This window comes from Acomys minous, assembly GCF_964271855.1.
Source record: "Acomys minous genome assembly, chromosome: 6".
Lineage (NCBI taxonomy): Eukaryota > Metazoa > Chordata > Mammalia > Rodentia > Muridae > Acomys > Acomys minous.
The window spans coordinates 107,863,225-107,888,879 of NC_140487.1; the positions used below are offsets into that span (position 1 = coordinate 107,863,225).

Sequence of the window (25,655 nt, forward strand, 5' to 3'; positions counted from 1 at the left end):
CAAACCAAGCCCAAACTATGTCTTTCCAACACAAACTTTTTGCTGACAGGATCTCATTGGTCTAACTGGCCTCAAACTTGCTATGTAGTAAGGATGATCTCTAACCTTTATCCATCCTGCTCCCACCTTGTGAGCGCCAGGATAACAGGCACACAATACTATGAAGGACCAATTTTCTAAAATGAGTCGCTATTTCACCTCTCAAAATGCCTTCCATGTCAAAATCTCTCCCCAAAATATAGCAGACTCAAATAATACTAAATGGTACTAGAAGTGATGCTCAACAGGATCTCACGTTTATTGAGAAGTGATTAATGGTAAAAAGAAAGGCAATGCCCTTTCCTCATTGGCTGAACAAGAAACTGAAGAAACATTCACTACATGTTTTACAATTATTTTCTCTTCCAAAATGCATTTCTGAAAACAAGTTTTTACCACTGTTCTTTAGCTTTGAAATCAAATTAATCCTGACTTAATCAGTATAATGTACAAGAACAGAACATTTCTTAGGACTCCTAGTACTTTACTTTGAGTAACAAAGGGTCAGAGAAAATGAATCACCCTTACAGACACAACCTTGGGTAACACTGTTATTAACTCTCCTAGACAAAAATTCTTCATAAAAATTTTCTTCCAGTTCGGAAGGGAAAAATCAAATTCCCACTTTCTGGGGTGGACACCCAAAATCTGCGCAACTCAAGTGTTCTCCAAGTGCAAATGTCAAAATGGGAGGAGGAAAGGGTTTAAAAATTAGAGAAAATTGTATGCACTTACGGACTTAAGAATCCGAAAAATATAGTAAAAAGACAAAAAAACAAAGCATTATGCTCTGAATCACAACCAAAGCCAAAATAAAAGGGACATTTTTTTACCTAAACTATCTAGAGGGAATTTTTGTTTAGGTTTTTCTCTTTTTTTTTTTTCCTTTTTTTTTCTTCCATTTTCCAGTTAAGTCCTATGTCTTTTGTGAAATTCCAATACTTAAACTGCAAGTTTGCAATTGTCTCTGAAGTCAATGAAATTAAGAAAAAAGTCCTAATTTTCTTGAAGGTCATTGTGTCCTCTTAGGATAAGTAGATGCAACCGTTGCTGCAGTCTGCAGAACCGCTTTTTATTTCCCACGACCTTGACGTTCCTAAGGAGGCAAGAAAAGAGTTGAAATAGTTAGCTAAAACTTATCTAAATGAAAACTTTATAGAATAAAACCTCCAACCTCTTGCCAAGTAAAAAATTGACTAATTATGTGTACAGCATTACAAAACTTAGTGAGTGTAGTTGCGCATACCTACATTCCGAGTATTTGGGAAGGCTGAGGCAGGAGGGTCATCATAAATTTGAAACTAGTCTGGACTATGGAGTAAGATCCTGTTTTAAAGGGAATAATGAATAAATAAAGCCACAAGGCTTTTAAAAGAAAAAGGGCTAACTGGCTGTAGCACTCACACACCTTTGACCCCAGCTCTCAGGAGGCAAAGGCAAGAAAATCTGAGTTCCAGACCAGCCTGATTGGACTACAGAGTGAATTCTAGGATAGCTAGGACTACGTAAAGAAACTGTCTCAAAATACAACAAAGAAGTGCACAATCCTAAACTTAACTGTCTTCTCCCACTGACCTTATAACTATAGTTCTGATGTTAGTATCAATCTTCCAAAAAGAACAGCAACCCTGCCTTTGGACTTCCATGTACCAGGTCCCGTAACTACTAACAACCTCCACACTGCCACTCCAAGACTATAACTGCTTCTGAGGCTCATTTTTTGTTTTCTTTAATCCAAGCTGATCCCAAGTTAGAATGTTCCCTCTTGCCTTGGCCCTCACTGTGCTGCTATTACAGATGGGCCTACTACACGTCATTAGTTCTGTCTTTTTTTTTTTTATTAGTTCTGTCTTAAACTAAACCTAGGTTACTTACCTGCCCAAGATTCCCAACCAAGATGAAAAAGAACCATAATTAATAACAAGGACTGTATCAATGTAGCTACTATATCAATGCCATTCCTACAATATGTCAACCTTTGAGAAAACTTGTAAACAACTGAGGTTGACATTATTCAAGAGGCAAAGAGGAGATTCCCAGGGCAAGCTGGCTCGCTGGACTAGAACTGAGAAATTCCAGGTACAGCAAGAGATCTTGCCTCAATATATAAAGTGGAGAGCAACCAAGGAAGACATCCATGTCAACCTCTGCATACATGTGTGCACCAAAAAGTTACATACCTTATGTACATGTATGAAAATACAATATCACAACAGTAAACATTAGAACTAACCCACATATTCTAATCTCTAGAAGTCAGCTGCCATCCAAAGTGACAGAAACTAAAGATTTAATGTTTCGGGGCTGAAGAGATGGCTCAGTGGTTAAGAGTGCCGCCTGTTCTTCCAGAGGTCCTGAGTTCAATTCCCAGCAACCACATGGTGGCTCACAACCATCTTAATGTGATCTGATGCCCTCATCTGAATATAAAGCACTCATATACAATAAATAAATAATTTCAAAAAATAAAGATTTAATGCTTCTAGAATTTCTCTATTAAAATCTCCTGAAACTTCAATAATGGATATTGTGATGGTTTGGATGAAAACAGGCCCCACTGACTCATGGCCCCTCAGTAGCAGAACTATTTGGGAAAGGTTGGGAGACACAGCTTTATTGGAGATGTTACTGGGAGAGAAGGCTTTGGGGTTTCATCCCAAGTGTATCTGACTGGCTGTCTCTGTCCCACCCCTCTCTATCACATACACAACCAATCTCAATCTCTCAACTGTTCACACCACTATGTCTCTGTTCCACCATTACGGACTCTAACCCTCTGAAACCTAAAAGTAAATTAATTCTTTTAGAGGTTGGCTTGTCATGGAGTTTTACACAGCAAAGGAAAAGACAGACGTATTACTTACAATAGGAAAACTGGTTTAAAAATTAAACCAAACAAACAAACAATTGTTTCTTTCAGTCTGATTTTTGTTTGTTTTTTGAGACAGGGCTCTGTGTAGCCTTGGCTGTCCTAGACTCACTGTGTAGATCAGGCTGGCCTCAAACTCACAACAATCACCTGTCTCTGCCTCCCAAGTGCTGGGACTAAAGGCATGTGCCACCATGCCCAACCTTCAGTCTGAATTTTTAAAACTAGTCCACTAGGTTCACCCCCAAGTACCATTAATATCTTTATAAAGTCCAAAGCAAACAATAAAAACTGGTGTTTATTTACCTAACTCATTAATTTGCAATGTAAATTAGGCTATTATATTTAAAAAGTAAATAAAGTGTTTGTTATATCTTAGCATAGAACCAGAAAGTTTTAACTTAGTCTTATCCTATAAGAGACCAAACCCTAACACATACATCTAATTTTAGTAAAAGGTCTAATCAAAGCACTTAAAAGCTCAGCTTCTAATCCTAACACTCAGGAGAGACAGGTAGATCTCTCTGAGTTTGAGGCTAGCCTTGTTTACATAATGAGTTACAGGACAGCCAGGGCTACACAGAAAGACCCTGTCTCAAAAAACAAACAAAAATAGCATTTAAAGCTTTAGTAAGAAAAGAAGTCAGCGGTACGGCTCCATGGTAGGATTCCAAGCACCAGGCTAGCACTTCAGTGTTACAGTAATAGTAAGATGATGATGATAACAAAGTCCTTAAAGATTATAAAGACACTTTAGCATCTGCACTAAAGTAAATGATTTTGGAACTAGTAAATAATTATATTTTAAAAATAGTTTTGTTTTGTTTTTTGAGACAGGGTTTCTCTGTGTAGTTTTGGCTGTCCTAGACTCACTTTGTAGAAAAGGCTGGCCTCGAACTCACAGCAATCCGCCTGCCTGTCTCTGAGTGCTGGGATTAAAGGTGTGTGCCACCACGCCCGGCCTTATAAAATAGTTTTGAGAAGCTAAAAAGAAATGGTTCAGTGGTTAAGAGCACTGGTTATTCTTCCAGAAGCCAAGGGCTCAAGTCCCAGCACCCACAAGAGGGTTCACAACAATATGTAATTAGTTCCTGGCCATCCAACCCCCTCTTCTGACCTCTTCAGGTGAAAATATACACATCCAAGCAAAACACATACATAAAATAAATAAATCCTTTTAAAACGTAAAGCAACATTTTAATTAAGAAAACAAACTATGGGCTGGAGAGATGGCTCAGAGGTTAAGAGAGCACTGCCTGCTCTTCCACAGGTCCTGGTTTTTCAAGACAGGGTTTCTCTGTGTTGCCTTGGCTGTCCTGGACTCGCTTTGGATCCGCCTGCCTCTGCCTCCCAAGTGCTGGGATTAAAGACATGTGCCACCACGACCGGCCACTTGACAGTTTTATGTAACACAAAGTACCTTGAAATTACAATTCTCTTGCCTCAGTCTTTAACGTGTTGAGATTACAGGACTGTATCATCAAACCTAGTAAAAAACAGTAAAGTGCAAACCCTAGAAGGTTACACCTTACACGAGATTATCAAAATTAGTATTCCCAATAACGGCATAAGGTCTCTTGAAATCACTCTAAGATTAAAATACATGAAACCAAATGATCTTGGATTAAAAAAATTGCTATATGACATTAAGAAAATTGGAACCCCACACTGTGGCAAGTGCCTGTAGTGCCATTTACTCAGTGGCCCCACTTGAACACTCATTTGGGCTTTCTAGGCCAGCATGCCCAATATGCTACAACTGCAAAAGGCTGTGTGTGTTTTAAAACTGTATTGTCAATGTAGAATTTCCTGATTTGGATAATACACTGTGGCTACATAACTGTGTGGGGTATTACGAAGCCTGGATCTTTACTCTCAAGTGGCTCCTAAAGAGAGGCCAGGCATGGCAGTGCACACCTTTAATCCTAGCCTTGGCTGTCCTGGACTCACTTTGTAGACCAGGCTGGCCTCAAACTCACAGTGATCCGCCTGCCTCTGCCTCCCGAGTGCTAGGAATTAAGGCATGCGCCACCATTGCCCTGCGTGGGTTTCACATATGGTAGCTCACAATCAGCTGTAGCTCCAATCTCAGGGGACTGACTGACAGCCTTTTCTATCCTCCACAGGCACTATACACACCTGGTGCACAGACATACCTACAGACAAACATTTATACACATAAAATAAATATAAGGTTTAAACACACATCCCAAAGGGACCCACGAGACAAGCTCAGCAAGTAACAGTCCTTGCTTTAGAAACCTGAAGACAGCTGGGCCTGATGGCACAAACCTTTAATCCCAGCACTTGGGAGGCAAAGGCATGCAGACATGGTCTACATAGAGAAAACCAAAAAACAAAAAGTCTAACAACAAAATTCAATCTCCATAACCTACATAAAAGTGGAAGAAAAGCCAACTCCACAGACTTGTTTCTCTGACCTGCATGTGTGGTGTATGTAGTACATGAACCCAAACACACACACACATGCGCGCGAACATTCTGCACACCACCCCCAGACAGGGTTTCTCTGTGTAGCCTTGGCTGTTCTGGACTCAACCAGGCTGGCCCCGAACTCACAGTGATCTGCCTGCCTCTGCCTCCCGAGTGCTGGGATTAAAGGCGTGGGGCACCACCACCCAGCAAACACTTTTTTCCTAATTAAAAAAAAATCTGCAGGGGATGGGGAGGATTTATACTGTGGCGCTCTCTCCACATCTACCCACTGCCCACCTCCTTACTCTTTGTTGGATCATGGACCTTAAATAAGTAACTTTGATATAAATGACTGAACTACCTGAGAGCTTGTCTAGGCTTTTAGCTCTGCCAATGAGGCCATGTTTGCGTGTAAACTGGAAGGGAGGAGACTACTGCCTCCCGCCCAATCTCACAGCAGCTCAGCAGACCACTTACACTCTTCCTTATTCTTGCTGCCCATCACTAAATCACAACCCCTGAAACTTGCATCAAATGGACTCTAATTGCAGATCTGAAAACTCTTCTGACTTCTTCAGGTTCCTGCACGTAGTACAGACACATTCTAGCTTACATGCACATAAAAAACAAACAAAAAACAAATTAGATTGGGCATGGCGGCACACGCCTTTAATCCCAGCCCTCGGGAGGCAGAAGCAGGCGGATCGCTGTGAATTCCGAGGCCAGCCTGGTCTACAAAGTGAGTCCAGGACAGCCAGGACTACACAGAGAAACCCTGTCTCGAAAACAAAACAAAACAAAACAAAATATATATATAAAATAAAGATAAATTTTATTTTATTTTTGTGTTTTGTTTCCTGGAGCCAGAGTTAAGATGACTGTGAGCCATCATGTGGTTGATAGGAACTAAACCTGGGCTGTCTATGACAAGTGCTCTTAAACCTCTTAAGCCATTTTTCCAGCTCCATAAATTTAAAATTCATGTAGGGCACAGTGGCCCACGCCTTTAACCACCAGCACTCAGGACGCAGAGGCAGGTGATCTTTGTGAGTTTGAAGGTAGCTTGACCCACAGAGTTCTGGGACACCAGGGCTCCATAGTGAGACCCTGTCTCCAAAATAAATAAGCAAATGAATAAATTCACATGATGTGAAGTCAAATCTTACAGAATCTATCTTATCTAAATGACTTCATGCATTATGACAGTAATAGAACCAAAATCTGTATATATATAGCAGGCAGTTTCTGATGTTTGTTAAGACCTACCAGGGGACTGGGGATACAACTAGTATTTGTTTTGTATAAACAAAATGCTCAGTTCAAGCTCTAACACTATATAAAATCAGGTATGGTAGCACATGCCTGTAACCCCAGCACGAAGAAAGTAGAAGCAGGATAATCTAAGTTTAAGGTCAAGTGCCTTACAGAAAAGGGCACAGTGTAACACAGGTAACAATAAAGAAAATGGCAGTGTTTGCATACGACCAACACAGTCCTCCTATACACTTTTTCTTGGGTGATGCTGAAGATAGAACGGAAGACTGAAAACGTTCTGCCAACATTTCACCACTAAGCAACATACCCCCATATACTTTAAATCACCCCTTAATCACATATTATCAAATGTAAACACTTTGTAAATAATTACTGTACTATATATACTGTTTAGGGAACAATGATAAGAAAAGGCTTTAAGTGAGAGACTTAACTCAGGGCCTTTTATGTACCAGCGCTTAATTTTTCCCCCTTTTCTTTCTTTCTTGTTTCAAGACAGGGTTTCTCTTGTAGTCCTGGCTTTGTAGACCAGGCTGGCCTTGGTCTCAGCATTTTAATACACACTGTTCTTTAGCACTCCAGGTGACTTCATGTTCTAATTATCCTTTAACACTAGGCCAGCTGGGTCTTGTTTACGAAAGAGGGTCTTACAGAGATACTTGCACTATATTAGTTGGAGCTATAATTGTGTCCAGAAGGGGGCAGCGACAACTTTACTATCAACCTCTTTGGTGAAGAAGCCATCTAAACTGCCACGTTCAGTGCTTTTCTTCATTTGTAGACTTAAGGGCCAACAGTGAATACAGAAAAGCAGAAAGACATCACCTCTGCTTGCCTTAATTCACTAGTTTTTTTCCTCTTTCAAGAGCTACAATCAGGTTAACAAAAGCTCAGCAGGTAAGAGTGCTTGCCATCAAGCCTACAGCCTGGGTATGAGCTCATGTAACGGAGAACTACAGCAGACTGTCCTGACCTACACATGCACACTGTGGCTCAAGCACCCAACATGTATACACAAACACACACAAAAAAAATGAGAACAAAGAAAAGAGCTACAGGAAAGTCCTTTATAACACTGTCCCTTGATCTAATGAGACGTCAATGCAATGCTTCAAAAGCTGTGGCAGCCTCTCAGAATTCCAGCAAAATAAGACCGGGGCTTCTTTGCCTAGTCCCCATTAACAACCCAACACACACAGCAAAGATGGTGAACCTGCAGGATTTTCACTCTCATTCCTCCATTCTTTTTTCCATTTAGATCATGAGTACCGTGTAGCCCAGGATGGCCTCACAGGTAACTTTGAGCTTCTAATCCTTCTGCCTCCACCCTTCCAATGCTGGGATTATAGGCATGGGCCATTGAGTTATGCAGCGCTGGAAGCTGAACCCAGGATTCTGTGCAATCGGGGCAAGCACTCCACAAACAGAGCCACATTCCCAGACAGTGGGAAAAGAGGACCAACTCCCACACATGTGTTGAGTATACAAATACACTCACAAGTACAACTGGATGTCCATGTGGTGGTAACTTCCAAGTGTTGAAGTAAAGAATAAACGGAAACCAGCAGTAAGTATGTTTTTTTTTTTCCCTTTTCTTTCTTTTTTAAGACAAGACTTCACTATGTAGTCCTAGTTGTCCTGGAAGTCACTAAGGAGATCAGGCTAGCCTCAGAGATCCACCTGCCTCCCGAGTGCTGTGAGTAAAGGCATTTGCCACCATGCTGGGCAAGTATGGTAATTTCTACCCTAATCATTTAATAAGAAAATATAGGCCTGGTGTGGCAGCGCACGCCTTTAATCCAAACACTTGGGAGGCAGAGGCAGGCAGATCGTTGTAAGTTCGAGGCCAGCCTGGTCTACAAAGTGAGTCCAGGACAACCAGGGCTACACAGAGAAACCCTGTTTCAAAATACCAAAAATAAAATAAAATAAAGAAAAAGAAAATATAAAACCCATACGCAATGGCTTACACCTACAATCCTAACACTTGAGAGGCTGAAAAACAAAAAACAAAACTGAAAAACTGCTTTGAGTTTGTGGCCAGCCTGAACTCATCAGGCTTTCTCAAAAAGAGTAAAATTAACCAACAAGTTTTAACAGATTACAAAGCCACTAAAAGTGATGTCACAGTGTCTGGTGTGGTACACAAATAAGTGATGAACACTCGGTGCTAAGATAATGCTATAAACAGGCCAGTGAGGTGGCTCAGTGAGTAATGACAAGGCCAAGACCTACATGGTGGAAAGAATCAACCCCTCAAAGTTGCCTTTGACCTCCAGTTTCATGCAAGGGTGGTGTGTTTGCACTTGCTCTCACTTGTGCGTTCGTGCGCGCACGCGCTCTCTCTCTCTCTCTCTCACAAACACACACGTTTTAGATACAAAGAAAAAAAGTTACAGCCGGGTGTGGTGGCACACATCTTTAATCCCAGCACTTAGGAGGCAGAGACAGGCGGATCACTGTGAGCTGTGAGTTCAAGGCCAGCCTGGTCTACAAAGTCAGCCTAGGACACCCAAGACAGAGAAATCCTGTCTTGAAAAACAAAAACAAAAAAAACAAAAAAACAAAATACAAACCAGGAAATGGCTGGCCTGTAATCCCAGCATTCAGGAGGTGTAGGCAAGAGGATCAGGAGTTTAAGGACAGCTAGACTAGAGACCGGGATTGGGGAGTGAGACCCAAAAGATGCAAAGACGTCACTAAAATTTACTGGAAATATAAAGCAAGACAGATGCAATGTCTGAAGGTTTCAGGACACTGAACTATATCAGGTGACAGAATGATTCAGTAATAATGGTTGGCAATAATGGCTGTCTCTAAGTGTGGTCTGCCAAGATGCATGTCTGATCATGGACCTTAAGAACAGCTGTGGGGGCTGGAGAGATGGCTCAGAGGTTGAGAGCACTGTTTGTTCTTCCAAAGGTCCTGAGTTCAATTCCCAGCAACCACATGGTGGCTCACAACCATCTATAATGAGATCTAGTGTCCTCTTCCAGCATGCGGGCAGAATATTGTATAAATAATAAATAATAAATCTTAAAAAACAAAAGGCTTGATATCATTCACAGTATAAGTTTAAATGCTTTCCTAGTTACCTAAATTACTGCACTACCACCCTCATTGCCATAAAGTCTTCCGCCATCTTGTAAATAATACAAAGGCGCACACACACCTGAAGTAGTGCCTTGATGAGTTATGAATCCCATTCTCAAACTTCCTTGGAAGCCTAATAAACTAATAAGACATTATAGTCAGTTATGCAAGGACAGACAATTCTGACTGAAATGGAAACAGAGCTAACAGTGAGTCTTCTCTTCCCACAGAACATTAACTAATAAGCAATGGGACACAAATATAATCAAAGCTTTAATTTTAACAGGCATGGTGGTGCACGCCTTTAATCTGAGCACTTCAAAGGCAGAGGCAGGTGGATCTCTGTGAGTTCGAGGCCAGCCTGGTCTACAGAAGAAGTTCCAGGACTATACACAGAGAAACTCGGGGGGAGGGGGGGGGGGATCATCATCTTATACCTAACCATATAAAGTTCATTATCAGAATTGAGACTGACTCAGTAGAGCTCTTAGCGTGCATAAAGCCCTGTGTTCAGCCCCAAGCATGTAAATGGGATGTGGTGGTACTGTAACACCAGCATTTGGAAAGTGGAGAATTGGGTCTTCTGATCAATGGGTGATGGTGCTGGCTAAAAGACCTAGTCTGATTCCCAGAACCCACAAGGTGAGAACCAACTGTTTATCTGTGTGTGAGCAGGGACACACCACACACACAATCAATTAAAACACACTTTTTACAAAATAAGAGGAGTTAGCCGGGCAGTGGTGGCGCACGCCTTTAATCCCAGCACTCGCGAGGCAGAGGCAGGCGGATCGCTGTAAGTTCAAGGTCAGCCTGGTCTACAAAGTGAGTCCAGGACAGGCAAGGCTACACAGAGAAACCTTGTCTCCAAAAACAAAAACAAAACAAAACAAAAATCACAAAATTAGAGGAGTTGTGCCACACACTGGTAGGATATGCTGAAGGATACAGAGGCAGGAGAATCATGAGTTCAAGGGCAGCCTGGGATATAATATATATATATATATATATATATATTTCCCCCCTTCCCTTCTTCTTCACAAGACAGGGTTTCTGTGTAGTCCTAGCTGTCCTGGACTGGCTTTGTAGACCAGGCTGGCCAGGAACCCACAGTGAGCCTCCTGAATGCTCAGTTTATGGGAGTGTGCCATCAAGCCTGACCGGGTATGTATTTCCTGGGCTGGAGAGATGACTCGGTAGTTAAGAGCACTTGTTCTTGCAGAGGACCAGGGTTCAAGTCCCAGCACCCACATGGCAGCTCACAGCTATCCATAACACTGTGATACACAGACATACTTAAAATAGATCTAAATTCCAGACCATGAAGGACTACACAGTTAGACCCTGTCTCAAAAACTAGGAGCCAGGCGTGGTGGCGCACACCTTTAACCCCAGCACTCGGAAGGCAGAGGCAGGCAGATCGCTGTGAGTTCAAGGGCCACCTGGTCTACAAAGCGAGTCCAGGACAGCCAAGGCTAACAGAAAGACCCTGTCTTGAAAAATAAGCAAAACAAAACAACAACACCAAAAATATACATCAAAAATCAGATAAACATAGTTTTAGAGATTCAAGGTCATCCTCAGTTAAGGAGTTTTGAGGTCTAAACTATGAGACCCTCTCTCCAAATTCAATTCACTCTCTGAACCACTCCAGACAACTTTATCCAAACATACCCTTGACTAAGTCAAAATAGATCCAGGGGTTTAGCTCAGTGTCAGAATGTTTCCCTAATATGCTCAGGTCCTCATTTCATCCAGAGAACTGGTTTTAAAAACAGAAATAAGTCAACACCAATTCAACTACCAGCAGGACAAAAATTTAGTTAGCAAAAATCAACAGTAAACTCCAGTTTCAAGAGATCTGAAACTCTCTTCTGGTTTCTGTGTGTACCAGGCCTGCAAGTAGTACAAATACACACACACAGGCAAAACACCTGTACACATAAAATAAAAGTTAATAAACTATCACTAAGTAATAAGTGAACTGGAAAGATGGCTTAGTTGTAAAGATCACTAGCTGCTCATCCAGAGAACCTGATTTCAGTACCTACGTGGCACAACTTACAAGCACCAGCACCTCCATTTTCCAGGGTACCCAATACCCTCATCTGGTCTCTGCAGGTATGTATGTCCATACATACTCATATAAAATAAAAATAAAATTTAAAAGACACGCAAACACCCCCACTGTGGTCTTGAAATTTACATACACATAATCCTCCAGGAGGAGCGGGCACTGCTTCAAACAGATCACTCTATTTGGGATCCGTTTTCTATCACTCTTTCCACTTGGTAAAGAAAAATCACAAGAAAGTGACTGAATAATAAATGTTAAAGCCAACAGCTTTTTTAATGCTCAGTTTTAAAGGTTTTTTGTTTCAAGACAGAGCTTCTCTGTGTAGCCTTGGCTATCCTCAAACTCACAGCGATTCACCTGCCTCCCGAGTGCTGAGATTAAAAGTGTGTGCCACCACACCTGGCTTAAGATTTGTCTTATGTGTATAAATGTTTTGTAAGAATGCATGTGGTGAGCCGGGCGTGGTGGTGCACGCCTGGAAACCCAGCACTCGGGAGGCAGAGGCAGGCGGATGCTGTGAGTTCGAGGCCAGCCTGGTCTACAAAGAGACTCCAGGACAGCCAAGGCTAACACAGAGAGACCTTGTCTCAAAAAACCAAAAAAAAAAAACAAAACCAAAAGAATGCATGTGGTGAACATGAATGCCTGTTGGTTCCCCTAGAACTAGGGTTATGGATGGTTGTGAACCACCATGTAGGTGATAGGAACTGAACTGGTCCTCTGTAAGAACAGCTAGTGCTCTTAACTGATGAGCCATTTCTCCAGGCCCTCTAACCCTGTTTTTAAAATGTACAGTAACTTTCCTACAGCTGGGGTTCAGTGACAGAGACCTTGCCAGGCATATCCTTGGTTCAATTCCTATCACTCAAGAGGAAAAATAAAGTGAGCACTACAAAGAGTAAAACAAAAGTACTGACAAATAATAATGTCAACTGTCAGAAGCAGGCAGATTTCAGGGGTGGTTTTCTTCCCAAGATAGGAGGTGTGAATTCTTGAAAATAACCAAAAGCCCAAAGGCAAACGCTAACTCCAATACGGCCGTCTTACACCTGTGTGCATACTACAGCCTCCGTCCTTTTCTGCCATCATGCCATCTCTTCAATTATTCCTTCTGTACCTTTACAATTACCTGTCTCTATCAGTTAAGTTCAAATTGTATTGTTTCTGCTCTCCACTAATGCTCACATTCCTTCGCACTAGGGCTCAAAAGACCAATTATACTCCCATAAAGCCTTAAGCTGCTAAGTGACACCATTATTTACAGAGCTTTTATTAACCATTCACTCACTGCAATACCTTTCCTAACCTCTCTAATGCCTCCTCCTTCCCCATAGTTGAACGATAAGCTGGTTACCTTTTTAACACTTTCTTCTTCCTCTTGGCGTTTCTCATAGTGTGAGAAGTCATCAAAAATGGAAGTGGTGTGCTTGTAGCTGGCTATGATTTTCAACACCTGCTTAGCTTTTTCCAGAGGCACTTCCTGAGTGTCCCTAGAGTTGGTCACTGGTTTATTCTCGTTGTTCTCTAGACGAATGTGTCGCAGTTGGCTATTGGGAACGTCCTTCACAAAAATCCATCTGACATCAAAACGACCCTTCCATTTGTCCTGGGACCACACACCTGCACATGTGTTGTAGTCCACAGCAGATTTCATCTCTGCAACTCCACAGAAGTGTCCACTACCGTTGACACTGAAAAGTAAGTACACGGGACCTTTCCCGTTCATGGAACGATAGGCAGCATCCAGTCTCTTGTTACCATGCTCTGTGCTGCACCAGATATTATACTTAATGGAACGGTGGATATCGTCCTCAGAGTAGCTCTTAATGATGAAAACCCGGCCGTGTTTCAGGTTCCAGTCGAAATCCTTAGGGTTATAGTTATTAATGGACCGAAGTTTCTCCAACACTGGGTGAGGCTCGGAAGGAGTAGATCCAGAACCTGCCTGTGATTGTCCTACTCCGTTACCATCCACCCCATTATGACCGAACCCACTGCCACGGTTCCGAGGCGCTACCCATCGAGTTGGCTGGGCTGCCTGCTGCTGGACTGAGAGCTGGGCAGGCTGTGGTGGAGGCGGAGGCAATGGCTGCGTCTGTTGCCCTACTGATGTCTGAGCCACTGGTGGGCTATTATTGGCCTGCTGTCCTACAGGCTGAGGAGACCCCTGGGTTGGCTGACCTATATTTTGAACCAAAGCCTGTGAGGGGGCTTTTGCCACAGGACCCTTGTTATCCCAAGTCCCAATATCCATGTTATGCTTTATTGGAGGTGGTGGAAGACTTGATCCTGCAATGCCATTCTTGGTCTTCAGTTTGGGTTGCTGTTTTGCAGGCTTGCTAGCAATATCAGCCCAAGATGCTGGTTTTGGAGGAGCAATAGTAGCTGGAGGCAAACTGTTAGAAGCCACAATGTTACTAGTGATGGACCCACTCCCAACAGCAGAGCCTACAACTTTTGGAACACTGCTTGCAACCTCTGTGCTACCCAATTTCAGTGCTGCCATCCCTTGGTCTATAGTATTCATGCCAGGAGCTTTATTGAGGGTCTCATTGGCAAAAGCTGACTGTCCATCAATCATGGCGCCACCTAAGGAGCTGGGAGCATACGCATAATTGCTACTATATCCAGAGCTTTGAGTAGACTGTCCCTGAGAACTGTTATTTCCCCATGCTGAGAAGTCGATCCCACTGGGAAAGAAATTAAAACCATGCTGACCAAGAAATGGAGTGCTACCTAGGGCTCCTGGTTGCCCAAACATTGCGTCTGGTAGGAAGTGGGGCTCGCCGTTGCTCAGTTGTCCATAAGAAGTTAGATAGGGCATGGCTGTGTCACCTCCAGTAGACCAAGCAGCTTCGCCCAAAGAATAGGAAAAACCAATAGAGGGGCTGTAGTAACTGGGTAAGTAGGAGTCTGACATGGCAGTATATGCATTATTCTGTGGAAGGAAAAAAGGCAGATACATCAAAACAACATATTTATATATAAATAATATAAATAGTAGGACATTTCCTTCCACATCAGTCACAACTCAAGTATTTGAGGCATCACTATAAAAGGGAGTAGCCCATTCACATGATCTTTCTGTAAACTTCCCAGCATTTTTGAACTATATGAACTTTAATGTGATAACTAAACTGCTTAAATCTTTTGGTTGCTGGTTTTTACATGTAGCCCAGCTGGCCTCAAACTTAAAGCAATCTTTCTGCCTCAGTTCTAAATGTTGGGATTATAGGCATGTCACACCATACTTGAGGTTCTGTGTAAACATGTAAAGTCAAGCAGATACCTACAGTAAATATAAATCGTTGTTGTTTGCTTTTTTTGAGGCAGTCTTACTATGTAGCTTTTGCTATTCTAGAATGTACTATGTAAACCAGCCTGGGATTAAAAGTGTATGCCACTGGGGCTGGACAGATGGCTCAACAGTATTTGCAGCACTGCCAGAAGATCCAGGTTTGGTTCCAAGCACACACATAGCAGCTAGCAACTATCTGTTACTCAGTCCCAAGGGATCTGATGCCCTTTTTTCCTTCCTTCCTTCCTTCCTTCCTTCTCTCTCTCCTGTCTCCCCTCTTACCCGCCCCCACTCTCTCACAGTTTCTCTGTGTAGCCTTGGCTGTCCTGGACTTACTTTGTAGACCAGGCTGGCTTTGAACTCAGAGCAATTCACCTGCCTCTGCCTCCCGAGTGCTGGGATTAAAGGCGTGCGCCACCCCGCCCAGCCCTGATGCCCTATTCTATAAGCAATGCGCACGAGGTGCATGGCATACATGCCAGTTGCTGAACTCCAGAGACCCTCTAGCTTCTGCCTTACAAGTGCTAGAATAAACAAAGGCCGAGAGACCTTGTCCCAGCTTTGTTTTCTTTTTCGGGGTTTCTCTGTGTAGCCTTGGCTGTCCTGGACTCACTTTGTAGACCAGGCTGGCCTCGAACTCACAGCGATCCTCCTGCCTTTGCCTCCCGAGTGCTGGGACCAAAGGCTTGTGCCACCATGGCCAGCTCGTTTTATTTTTCATAACAGAATCTTACTCTATATCCCAAAGTGGTGGGGTATTTTCTAATTCCTGCAAACCCAGGTCCAGTGGAGATGATGTCTTTATTAGAACTAATTCATTTTGGATTTAAAAGGTGGGAATTTTGCAAGATCAATGTTCAAGAGTTTCCCAGGAAAAGAGCCAGACTCCATGGCACATGCTGGTAATCCCAGCAATTGTTGGGTACAGGCATAAAGGAGAGAATTCACGGTCTTTCGGTCTTTCTTAGCTATACAGTGAGGTTGAGACCTACCACAATCAGATAGTGTCCAAGAAAAAAAAAGTGTAGGGGCTCAGTGGCTAAGAGCACTTAGGTTCAGTCCCTAGCACCCATGTGGTGGCTCACAACCACCTGCAACTCCAGTTCTAGAAAACCTGGTGTCCTTTTCTGGCCTCCACCAAGCACTAGGCACACACTTGCTGCACATACACAGACCAAACACTCAAAACATAAAATTCATAAATCCTAAAAAATGAGAGCCAAAAGATGGCACCATGCTTGATAACCTGCGTTCAATCACCAGCACCCCTATCGTGAAGAGAACTGACACTTGCAAGTTGTCCTCTGACCTGCACACACATGCTATGGCAGGCCCACACCCACATAAATAGTTGTTTAAAAAAAAAAAAAAAGCCTGGTGAGACGGCTCAGTCAGTAAGTAGTCAGGCTCAAGAGCCTGAGTGAGATAGATCCCTGGAACCTGCATGGTGAACAGATACTTCCGCAAATTGCTCTCTGCCTTCCACATCTGTATGGTGGCACACACATGCCCAGTTATTTGGTTTGTGTAAATTTTGAAGGGGGAAAAAAAGACAGACCAGAAAAATTAGAAATTTCAAGTTCTAGTCCAAATGTCTTATCCAAGCGTTCTTCCCTCATAAACTAACAGTGTTAACTAAACAACTGGAAGGAAAATAGTGGTTTCCAAAGGACTTAAAATATAGGGTGGGAGGGCTAGGCTTGGTGGCACACACCTTTAATCCCAGCACTTGGGAGGCAGAGGCAGGTGGATCACTCTGAGTTTGAGGCCAGCCTGGTCTACAAAGTAAGTCCAGGACAGCCAGGGCTACACAGAGAAGCCCTGTCCCCCAAAACAAAACAAAAAGACAAAGAGGAAAAAGAAAAACAAAAACAAAAACAGCAACAACAACAACAGGGTGGGGTGTTACTTCCCGGTTCACTTCACCTATAAAATGAATGCCTATCATTTGGAATTTACACCACCTTTTACACTAGAAGTAGAAAAATACAATATGGCATTAAGTCTATAACTTTAAACAATCAAGAGATATGAAATTATGTACAATTAATGTTAACAAGGACGGTGATTATTATTGTGAAAGCCTTTACATTATTCTTTTTTTAGTTTTGGCCTTGGTTATCCTGGACTCGATTTGTAGGCCAGGCCTGCCTCTGCCTACCTGAGTGCTAAAATTAAAGGTGAACACCACCATGCCTGGCTGCCTTAATCTTCTTTTTTTTTTTTTTAAAATCTTAGTTTTTATAACTTTAAAAAACAAAACAAAACAAAAATCCTACAGCCCTGCTGGGCATGGTGGTGTGTGTGTTTCCTCCTAGCACTGGGGAGGTGGAGGCAGGCAAATATCAACTGGAAGCCAACTATGCATAGATCCAGGCCAGCCAGGGCAACGCTGTTAAGTAAAACCTATCTCAAAACTAAGCTAAATGAACCCTACAGCGCACAGAAAAATCTCAAGTGAACAGAAGGAGATATATAAGTTTGGTCTTCATAAATACATGGCTCAACTCAAAATAGTCCGCTTTAGTTGTAACAGTACTAGTAATATAAGGCACTCACTATTTACAATCCATTAGTTACCAATAGGTACATCTGACTTGAAGATCAACTTGGAAAACTCTTAAGTACCTTAAGAAAACTTAAGTACCTTAAGACTTAAGCTTGTGTTACCAAGGCAAACAAAACAAAACAAAACACAAATCAACAGTATTCTTTAGCCTCTAAACATATCTATGTAATAAAATTTTCAACTAATGAAGTTTGATAAGGCCAGGCATAGTACCTTATTCCTTTAATCTCAGTACTCAGGAGATATAGGCAGACAGATCTCAGTGTAAAGCCAGTCAACACTACATAGTAAGACTCAAAAAATAAAAAAAAAATTTTAAAAAAGGAGCAACAAACATTTTAAAACTACATTTAATTAAGCCGGGCACATTCGTGTAATCACAGTGTTTGGGAGGCAGAGGCAGGTGGATCTCTGTGAGTTTGAGGCCAGCCTGGTCTACAAAGCAAGTCCAGGAAAGACAGGGCTGTTACACAGTTTCAAACAAAACAAAAACCCATTAGTTAGCATGTTTAAGGCCCTGTGTTGGACACATCACGCACATACATACACAAAATCATAAATTATTTTTTTCAAGACAGTGTCTTACTATGAAGTCATGGCTAGCTTATAATTCTTTGGGGTTTTTTTTCCAGGACATAATTTAAACCTATGTGTAACAGTCCTGGCTGTCCTGGAACTTGCTTTGCAGACCAGGCTGGCCTCAAGCTCACAGAGATCCATTTGTCTCTGCCTTTTAAGTGCTGGGACTAAAGACTTGGATCACCATGTTCAGCTTGGCCCAGAATTCTTAGGCCAAACTCACCTCAAACTCAAAAGATCCACTTGCCTGTGTCTCCCTAGTCCTCGAATTAAGGGCATGAGGCACCATACCCAGCTCTATGAATACACCACAACAAACCTAGCCACACTTCAAGGTCTGTAACCATGCCCCAGGTTTTTTTAATAAGGCATTTAAGCTTTAGCTTACTTCTTAAAGAAAAACAAAGTGCACAGATCATGCCAAAACACAAGTGAATGGCTATCCCTGAAACGGCAAGTTCCCACAGGCCAAAGAGCTTAAAAATCTAAATTACACAATACTTTATAAGAACTAACTAGAATTGCTTCTAAATGCTCCAACTCTCTGTTACAGTGATTAGGAAAGCAAACTACTTCACTAACAGCAACTCCTAATAGTTCATTCCTCTGCTCCCTTCCCTACTTTTCTTGATTAGCTGGTTGGCCATTATGGAAAGTTTTTTCCAATTACTTCCTGGATGGTTTTTGTACTTTTTGTTTGTTTGTTTGTTTTTGTTTTTCAAAACAAGGTTTCTCTGTGTAGCCTTCGCTGTCCTGGACTTACTACTCTGTAGTCCAAGCTGGCCTCAAACTCAGAGATCTGCCTGCCTCTGCCTCCCAAGTGCTAGGACTAAAGACATGCACCACGACCACCACCCAGATCTGGTTTTTGTACTCTTCATGTGAAAAATTTTTAGATAGGCTATAAAAATCAGGTTCAAATCTGAATACACACATATGTCAAATTACTGAAAACCAGCTGTATTTCCTTCATACAGAGTATGTTCAGAATTTTATGTAAATGTTCCATTAACTTTTTTGTTTTGTTTTGTTTTTTGTTTTGTTTTTCAAGACAGGGTCTCTCTGTGTTAGCCTTGGCTGTCCTGGACTCACTTTGTAGACCAGGCTGGTCTCGAACTCACAGCGATCCGCCAGCCTCTGCCTCCCAAGTGCTGGGATTAAAGGTGTGCGCCACCACGCCCGGCTTTCCATTAACTTCTTAATCTATGCTACAAGACCTTTTTTTTTTAATAAGATTTATTTATTTATTTACTTATTTATTTATTTATCAGTGGTCTACACGTACATCTACAGGCCAGAAGAGGGCATCAGATCACACTATAGATGGTTGTGAGGCACCATGTAGATGCTGGGAATTGAACTCAGGACCTCTGGAAGAGCAGGCAGTGCTCTTAACCCTGAGCCGTCTCTCCAGCCCCCAAATGCTACAATATCTTCAAAGCAATTCTTTTGATCACTATCTGTGGACTAGTGTTAACTGAAATTTTGGGACTATCTTGAGATAGAAAAACAAGATTGGCAAATCAAACAAACGTCCAAATACAGCTCATATTAGGGATATCTAAATATTCAACTACTCTTCCAATCAAAAACATTAAAAGTATCTCAAACTTTTCTTGGTGGCCACAGGGCCTGTACTGGAGCTGAAGCCTCATCAGTGACCCGCAACTGCAATCATTCTTGGTCTGAGGGTGAACTGTGCTCAAAGTGCTTTAACCTCTTTTAACTCCACTTACTACATCAGCCAGAAGAGCTAGGTATACAATGTTGTTCTCTATAGATACTAAATAACCAAAAATCAAAACAGCAAAAGTCCCCCTGTCTCAGTTTGAAATAGTTTTAATACACAAAGAGCTCATTAGAGACCAGAGATAGTAGTTTTGTATCAGTTAAGTCCAGGTGGTGCTAGAATTTCTTCACTACATTACTAGCCCAATTTTCTTAAAAGACAAGGTTTTGTGTTCCTCATGCGGTCAGGACATGAAACACTGGCCACATTAAACACTGCCCTGACACATTCCTGGCAGACGAGAGACAATTACTTACGTGGGCCAGTATTACTGCTCTTATACAAGGATATGTATCAGTACTACGGTCTCAGCGCATGCTTTGTTGACCACACAGCATATAATATTCGTTAATAAATGTTTTATAACAAGCTAATAAGTTTTAGGAGGAAACCACCACCCCCGACACAAAAGTGAGATAGGGCAGAGAAAGTCTAACACTAACTACACTGTACCCTCAGATAACAGGAAATGATCCACTACTCACCGGCCTTGCCTGTGGGCTCAAGTAAGGCTCAAAATCATCATCGTTTAGTCCGTCCTTTTGATGCACAGATCCATTTTGTACTAGAGGGGGAAAGTCAAATTAGTAACGTCCGGGTCCGACGAGCTCCCTTCCAAGTCCCGTCAATTGCACCCTAGCCAGCGAGAAACCACGCTAGTTCAGAGAGCCAGCGACTCTGGCCCTCCATGGGATAACGATGCGCGCCAAGGCTGAGCCAGCGACAAAGTCTCTCCACCCCAGAGCAAGCTGATCTTTTTATTTGCTTATTTATTTTATTTTTTTTAAAAGGTCAGTTTATTGGCTCCTTCGGATTTCAATTCCCTCCGGCTTTCTCTCTCCCCTCGCACGCGAGTTACTTCCAGAAAGTGAACCACGAGGAGGGAAAAAAAAAAAAAAAACAAAGGCCTCCTAAGACCTACGGGAAACTAAAATGCATTCCACCCCCACCCGCTCATGAATTACTCGTTGTTAACGAAAAAAAAAAAAAAGCTGCTCGCCAGCTGCAGGAACACACCAAAAAGAAAAAAGAAAAAAGAAAGAAAGAAAGAAAAAAAAAAGGGTCGAACAGCGCGAGGCACCTGCGAACTGAGCGGCTTCGGAAAGGTCCTCTTCCCCCCCTTACCCCACCCCGGGGCGCGTCCCCGAGACCCCGCCCCCCCCCACTGCCAGGCGTACCCCCCCAAAAAAACACACACATAACACACGCTCCCCGGCCCCCCCCGGCCGAGCCGGCCTTACCTTTGTTTCCTTGACCTTTTGGTCTCTGCGGGAGGAGGGGGACGTCGCCGAGCAGCAAGTCGTCCGGGAAGAAAACGGAAAAAGGGAAAAGAAAAAAAAAAAAAAAGACAAATGAAAAGCAGGGCCCGAGCAAGGGAAGAAAGGAGCAGCAGGCCGGGAGGTGGGGGGGACGCGTGGTGTGGGGGAGGCGTGGGGGGGGGCTGGGGAGGGAGCGTGGGGAGGGGAGGGGGGGGGAGAAGCGCTAGGCCGGCGGGTGACCCGGGCGAGCGCCAGCAGCGACACGAGGGAAGGAGAAGGGAAACGAGGAAAAGGAAGCTCGGGCCGCCGAGGGGGAGGGAGCGCGGCGCGGCGAGGCCCGGGGAGGAGCGGGAAGGAGAGCGGGCCGGGCAGGGGAGGCGCAGGGCGCGGCCGGCCGGAGGCCCGAATTCCCCGACCCCGCGAGTAGGCGCCGCCGCCGCCGCCGCGGGCCCGGCCAGGAAGGAGCGGCGAGCCGGGGCCTAGTCGGGCTCTTGTCTCGCCTCACACAATGGCCGAGACATGCGGGCTGGGCCTGTACCTGCTCCAAGAGGCTGCTGGCCGACATGGCTCTCGGATCCTCCCTGGTGGTGACGGCGGCGGCAGCGGACTCCTCCTCAGGACAGCGGCGGCGGCGGGAGCAGAGGGCGCGGCGGCGGCGGCGGCGGCTTTTGTCCCTGACACTCGGGAGCCTCGGCGGACGCAGCGGAGACACAGCGCGCGGCTCGGGCTCCGGCTCCGACTCGGCGACGCTCTAGCCGGAGAGCTCAACGCCCGTCTCTATGCCTCCGCGCGCGCGCCCGCCCCTCGCAGCCGGAACATGGGAGAAGCCGGGCGGCGGAGACGGGCGGCGCGCGCGCTGACTCTCACATTCACTCACCCACGCGGGAGGGGGGGGGCCTACCCCCTCCCCCCCGGCGCGGAGCACCTCGGGAAGGCAGACCCGTGCCCGTGGCGCCCTCTGGTGGCCTGGAGGAGCGGAAGCGGCGCGCTCGCGCGGTCGGTCGGTCGGTCGGTCGGTCGGTCTCCCCGCCCCCCACCGCCGCGGCTTTTTAGGCCTAGGAGCGCTAGGTGGCCGGGGTCGCGACTAGAGCTTTTGGCAAAAACCTAGAAAAAAGAAAAATTTTGCTTTGTCTTAAGAAAACATGCAAAAGCTCCCGTTTCTTAATGGTGCAGAGGCCCCATACAGCACGCGGGACTTGAACCCCGATTCAGAACTGTGTTTGACAACTCTTCCCCCAAATTGAAAAAGGAACCAGAAGAGATGCTGAGAGTTCCTGCGTGGGGGGGAAACGTCGTGAAAGTCTGCCCAGGAGACACACGCGCCCTTCCTTAGGAGTAGTGTCATGTTCCTTCCGCAGGGATTTGCGAAGAGCGCCAAGGAGCCATACTTCCCACCAAATATTAAGAAACCGCTCCCCCCTCCTCCACCCCTACCCTCCACAAAAGACATTTACCCCTTTGGCTTTTGAGGGAGAAAAATATACAGTCCTTTTGCAAAGAAGTCACTGAGCCCAAAATAATCCAGTAAACTCTGGGCTTTATTTCCACAAAAAAAAAAAAAAAAGACACCTCACACGTGTGCACACAATTTCGCATGTCCTTCCACGAAGTCTGGCGCACCTATAAAGCCCCGTGGGAGCCTAAGAGGAAAATATCCTTGATCTGAGGACAGGAAAAAGGAATGTTATTCCAGTACCTGCTGTGCGCAGGGCTTTTGTCATTAAGTGCTTTCAGACACATTAAATTTAGAAGCTTTCACCAAGTTCAGAGAGGCTATCCGTCTCCCTCTTTACAGCTGGGAAAGCTGAGGGTAAGTCTTCTCCGAGTTACCAAGCTATTAAATAGACCCGTACTTTTGACACAAAGAAGAACATAATATCCCTTCTACCGCTGGAAAAGAACTAATGTATTCAGGAGCTAAGATCCCCAGGAACTGCAAAGGATGAGCAAAGACATTTTTCTGTTGTTGTTCTTTGTTCTGTTGCGTTTGTTTGCTTGTTTGTGTTATGAGACACGGTGCTTCCACAAAGCTCCTTGCTGTCCTGGGACTCATCAGATTGACCAGGCTTGTACTCAAATCTACCCACCTCTCCTGAACGCTGGTATCAAAATTATGTACCACCCAAAGACATTTTTAACTAAAAAAAAAAAAAAACTTTATAGAGATATTTAATAACAGATTTTGTTGTTGCAAACAGTAAACACACGAGCAATGCAACATTGTTAACCTCATACCGTCTGCTTGCTAGACAGAGAAGGCTTTAATGCACTGAGGAGTAAAAAGCAAAGGATCTTGGATTTTACTTCATAAATCTCTCAAAGTTGCCAGGCGTGGTGGTACATGCCTATAATCTCAGCACTCAGGAGGCAGAGGCAGGCGGATTGCCGTGAGTTTCAGGCCAGCCAGGTCTACAAAGTGAGTCTAGGACAGCCAAGGCTACACAGGGAAACCCTGTCCCAAGAAAAAAACAAAAACATAATAATAATAATAATAATAATAATAATAATAATAATAATAATAATAATAATTCATCGCTCAGTGCAAAGCATTTCTTTTCTGCTTATGTTCACATTTATGCTGCTTAAGGACATTTAAGATGAAGGACTCTTAGTAAAATGTCAAGTCTCAGCCGCGTGTGGTGGCACACGCCTGTAATCCCAGCACTTGGGAGGCAGAGGCAGGCAGATCTCTGTGAGTTCGAGGCCAGCCTGGGCTACACAGAGAAACCCTATCTCGAAAAACAAAAACCAAGAAAGGAAACAAAACAAAAAAGTTAAAGTCTCAGAGTGGCGATCCCACAAAGTGAATGAGAGAAACCTAGGAATGCTTTTTATGAAAGATAATTAGCCAGGCAACCCCATGGCCCAGATGTATATATAGACTGTATCAGCAGATGCCTACACTTGGAGGCAGCGTGGTTTTGTAAAAGGAGAATTCGACGAGGAGTCAACTGAGAACAAGAGAGTCTAAACACTGGCCTCTCTAGCCCATGTACAACACTAGGTTCCCTCCCTTAGGAAAGAGGATAATACCACCTGCCTAACAAGTTTGCCACAAAAAGCAGGTTAAACAAATCAAAAGCAAATATAAATAAATTAAAAAAATGAAAGCATTAGAAAACACCTGGTACACTGTAGGCTCCTTCTATATGATAAAGGGAGTGTGCGTCCAACAGCTTATTCATGGTACAGGAAGGTTTTGTTTTGTTTTGTTTTGTTTTGTTTTTTAATTGCATATGAGTCCTTTATCTGCAGAAGAGGGTGCTAGATCACATTATAGATGCTTGTGAGCCACCATGTGGTTGCTGGGATTGAACTCAGGACCTCTGGAAGAGCAGGCGGCGCTCTTAACCACTGAGCCATCTCTCCAGCCCTTGTTTTTGTTTTTCTTTTCTTTCTTTTTTTTTGTTTTTGTTTTTGTTTTTGTTTTTCGAGACAGGGTTTCTCTGTGTAGCCTTGGCCATCCTGGACTCACTTTGTAGACCAGGCTGGCCTCGAACTCACAGCGATCTGCCTGCCTCTGCCTCCCGAGTGCTGGGATTAAAGGCGTGTGCCACCACGCCCGGCTGTTTTTGTTTTTCAAGACAGGGTTTCTTGGGCTGGAGAGATGGTTCAGTGGTTAAAAGCACCACCTGCTCTTCCAAAGGTCCTGAGTTCGGTTCCCAGCAACCACATGGTGGTTCACAACATCCGTAATGTGACGTGGTACCCTCTTCTGGCCTTCGGGTGTACATGCAGGCAGAACACTGTATACATAATAAATAAATCTTTAAAAAAGGGGGGTTAGGGTTTCTCTGCTACAAAGACCCCTGGCTGTCCTAGACTCACTTTGTAGCCCAGGCTGGCCTGGAACTCACAGAGATCCGGCTGCCTCTGCCTCCCTAGTGCTGGGGTTTAAAGGCGTGCGCCGCCGCCGCCGCCGCCGCCGCCGCCGCCGCCGCCGCCGCCGCCACGCCTGGCGGTATAGGAAGTTTTGATTAGCTCTTGTGAGATCACCTTTTCTGCAGGAGTTCCCAGTTAAATGCTAACATCGTCTTTGGGGGAAAGAGTAATGTTAACGCTGGGCTAATTTACCAGATTGCTCTCACAGGCTCCTAAATGAACGAGGCACACCAAACTGATATGTTTAACCAGTGGGAAGAAAGAAGGAAAGTCTGGAGTGCACGATTGTATTGTAGGGCTTGGGGAGAAGAATAAGCTATGGGAGCCGGGCGTGGTGGCGCACGCCTTTAACCCAAGCACTCGGGAGGCAGAGGCAGGCTGATCGCTGTGAGTTCAAGGCCAGCCTGGTCTACAAAGCAAGTCTAGGACAGCTAAGAGAGACCCTGTCTCGAAAAAGCAAACAAAACAAAACAAAACAACTATATGGGAG

General features: G+C 44.1%; 1 protein-coding gene across 1 annotated transcript; it reads right to left on the reverse strand.

The window, feature by feature from the left end:
- Nucleotides 1-274: 274 nt before the first annotated feature.
- YTHDF2 (YTH N6-methyladenosine RNA binding protein F2) lies at nt 275-22,181 on the reverse strand. Its single transcript, XM_084787493.1, has 5 exons — nt 21,822-22,181; nt 21,266-21,290; nt 20,510-20,589; nt 13,144-14,727; nt 275-1,135 (listed from the first exon to the last, which is right to left on the reverse strand). The coding sequence occupies exons 1-5, from the start codon at nt 21,846-21,848 to the stop codon at nt 1,112-1,114; spliced, it is 1,740 nt and encodes a 579-aa protein (XP_084643619.1). The 5' UTR covers nt 21,849-22,181; the 3' UTR covers nt 275-1,111.
- Nucleotides 22,182-25,655: the final 3,474 nt, after the last annotated feature.

Bases quoted from the DNA above. Each gene is read 5' to 3' on its own strand.
- YTHDF2 (XM_084787493.1), bottom strand. From the start codon at position 21,848: ATGTCGGCCAGCAGCCTCTTGGAGCAG. The intron at 20,590-21,265 runs GTAAGGCCGGCT...TTCCCCCTCTAG, and splicing joins AAAAGGTCAAGGAAACAAAG to TACAAAATGGATCTGTGCAT. The intron at 1,136-13,143 runs GTAACCAGCTTA...TTGCCTCCTTAG, and splicing joins AAGAAGAAAGTGTTAAAAAG to GAACGTCAAGGTCGTGGGAA.